Source organism: Penaeus chinensis, chromosome 24 (assembly GCF_019202785.1).
Source record: "Penaeus chinensis breed Huanghai No. 1 chromosome 24, ASM1920278v2, whole genome shotgun sequence".
In the NCBI taxonomy this organism is placed as follows: domain Eukaryota; kingdom Metazoa; phylum Arthropoda; class Malacostraca; order Decapoda; family Penaeidae; genus Penaeus; species Penaeus chinensis.
In genome coordinates, this window is record NC_061842.1 from 13,074,107 (window position 1) to 13,076,606 (window position 2,500).

At 38.4% G+C, this 2,500-nt stretch overlaps 1 protein-coding gene across 1 annotated transcript in view; it reads right to left on the reverse strand.

Moving 5' to 3' along the window:
- Positions 1 to 1,137: 1,137 nt before the first annotated feature.
- Positions 1,138 to 2,500, reverse strand: part of LOC125038304 (carbohydrate sulfotransferase 11-like) — a 10,131-nt gene continuing 8,768 nt past the window's right edge. The window contains exon 7 of the mRNA XM_047631768.1: positions 1,138 to 1,474. Coding sequence (XP_047487724.1) covers positions 1,363 to 1,474 — 112 coding nt within the window. The 3' untranslated portion in view covers positions 1,138 to 1,362. The remainder of the gene's footprint in view (positions 1,475 to 2,500) is intronic.

Genomic DNA, 2,500 nt, shown 5'->3' on the forward strand with positions numbered 1-2,500 from the left:
CACTGCAGACACCTTGCCTCGAATGAGTTTACATAGCTATACAACATGTTTTATATGGGCTTACATAGTTATTATCACCGCAAGTTGGTTTTGAGCTCGGCCATAAATAAAGAAATCTGCGTCCCACCGAGAAGTTATGCCCACCGTGGTTACGATTACTCACACGGTGAATGCGGTTAAAAACGCCCGAGATACGCACATGGTTATGATGAGGATATCTCTTCTATGTGGCAAGTGAACCGGTCGGAGCCAGATGATTGTTTCAAAAGATATAACACCCTCGCTCGTATGATCAAGTTGAAAGTAGAATGGAAAGATTCAGTTAAAATACATTTCTCGACGTTTTTTTTTTTTTTTTTTTTTTTTTTTTTTATGCAATGTCAATGGCTCGCTTAAATTTTCGGATTACCGCAGACCAACTCACACTGCTACTTACCTTAGTTATTTTTTCTCGAATCACCCGTCGCATGTTAAGAATTCAGTAGTCTCGTCAATGTTCTTAAGGCATATAAGATTTATGATAGTGAATTCATCAATCGGGAGGTCGTCGTCATTTTTTAAACATTTGCGAAAACGTCGTATGTTTAAAGGAGCTGGAATTGACGTTGTCTTTACGTAACCGAACACGTTACATACTACACTGGTGAAGTACAATGCGGCCAACGGGCTCTTGATACTTCTCCAGGTATCTACACTATTCCGGGTAAGGACTGTCCCAAGTTTGATAGTGCCGCACCGGTATAGCTTAAAAAAAATAAAAAAAAAATATGCATAGACGTGATGTTAGGTACGCCAGATAATCAAATGCATGTTTCATTCCTTTACGGGATATAGGTCACCAGGTCAACTGGACAGACGTCAAATTAATTCATAGATCAGCGAATTCTTATGAAAGAAAAATTCTAGAAGCTCTGTTGATTAGAATATTGCCTAATTTCAACTTGGGGCTTGGATGACCTTACTTCGTAGTTAGTAAGGAAAGCCTTCCCCAGGCTCTTCGACGTTGACCCTCCTCCTGAGGCCTGATTTAGCTCTTGTTTGTTCAGTCTTTCTATCACTATATTACCTTGTCAACGTTGCAGGTGTGCAGGTTTTAATATCACGTTTTTTTAACGAAAGGATTTTCTAAAAATGAAAAGACTTGCATTGTTCTTTATTTACATAACTTTTCATTATAATTTAATTGCTGCTTCCTTATAAATGCTATATGTTATTACTTTTAACACTATTATTATTAGTTATCATTATAAACATCGTTATCACTAATAAGATAATCATATAACATATTCTGCACGTTATTTCTCCTGAATGCGAAATGTTGCTTTCAAGGGGTAATGCAAAACTCATCCAAAAGCCAACAGATCATTGTGTCTTCCAGAAGTCTTCTGGTAGATCGTATCCGAACATCTCCATGTCTGCTTTGTAGATGTTGTATATTTTCAACTTTAATTCCAGCGGAACGGGGTCATAGTACCTGCAATTTTGATTGTTTGTTTAAAGGAGTTGAAAAAAAATGGCTGGAGTATATTCACTGGAAAGATATTCATTCTGACCTCTTAATATACATATATATATATATATATATATATACACACACATATATACATACACACACACACACATGTGTGTGTGTGTGTTTGTTTTAATCTATGAGGGCAATTAATATAATGCAGATAAAAGGAAAATGAGACAAAATACAAATGCCACTGTTTGCCTTATCTACGGGTGAACTGGATATATCCTACGACCTGTCACTGACGATTAATACCAGCGACAGAAGCATGGCTGACAAATAAAGGTACGAACCTGGGTATGAAGGGTGAAAGAATGAGAGAGGGAAAAAGTGGGTGAGAAGGCAGAGGGAAGGAAGCGCATAGGGGAGAGGGAGAGAATAAACTTCGAGTAGATGGAAGGTAAAACGAGGATCTGCAACTAACAACAGGCATATAGATAAATATATATGATGGCAAATGACTGAGCCAATGAATACCAATACACTTGGGTCTATGTAGTTTCTCAAACATGGCCAATATTTAGCAGATAGAATGAACAGAGAAGATAATTAAAAAAATACATAAGTTTCCAGTCATGATGCCTGGTTTGACTTCTTACCCATCGATCGTGGACCCAGTGCTCAGTGAAGTAAAGAAAGAGGTATAATGTAGTTTGAGACTATACTTTGCTTAGAACGACCGAATTGGCGAAACAGCTAGTTTCAAAGCAAATTGTAGCAAAGCCTGGAGTGTACAGTGCGCAGGTGCCTATTTCTGTGAATGTCCTTTTCACCCATGCGGTTATAACCCTGCTGTCCATCCCTGGTGAGTTTTCCATCCATATCCTGCTTTCCAGAGCAATACCTGCCACCCTTATCGCAGCAAGCTGGCTTTATGCCCAATCGCGGCAGTCCGGTTCATTATAGAAAAGATAAAAGTTTCAAAAAGACCGTCACAAGCATATAGGCTTGATCAGTATGCTTTTGACACTGTTGGCTGGGAAAAGA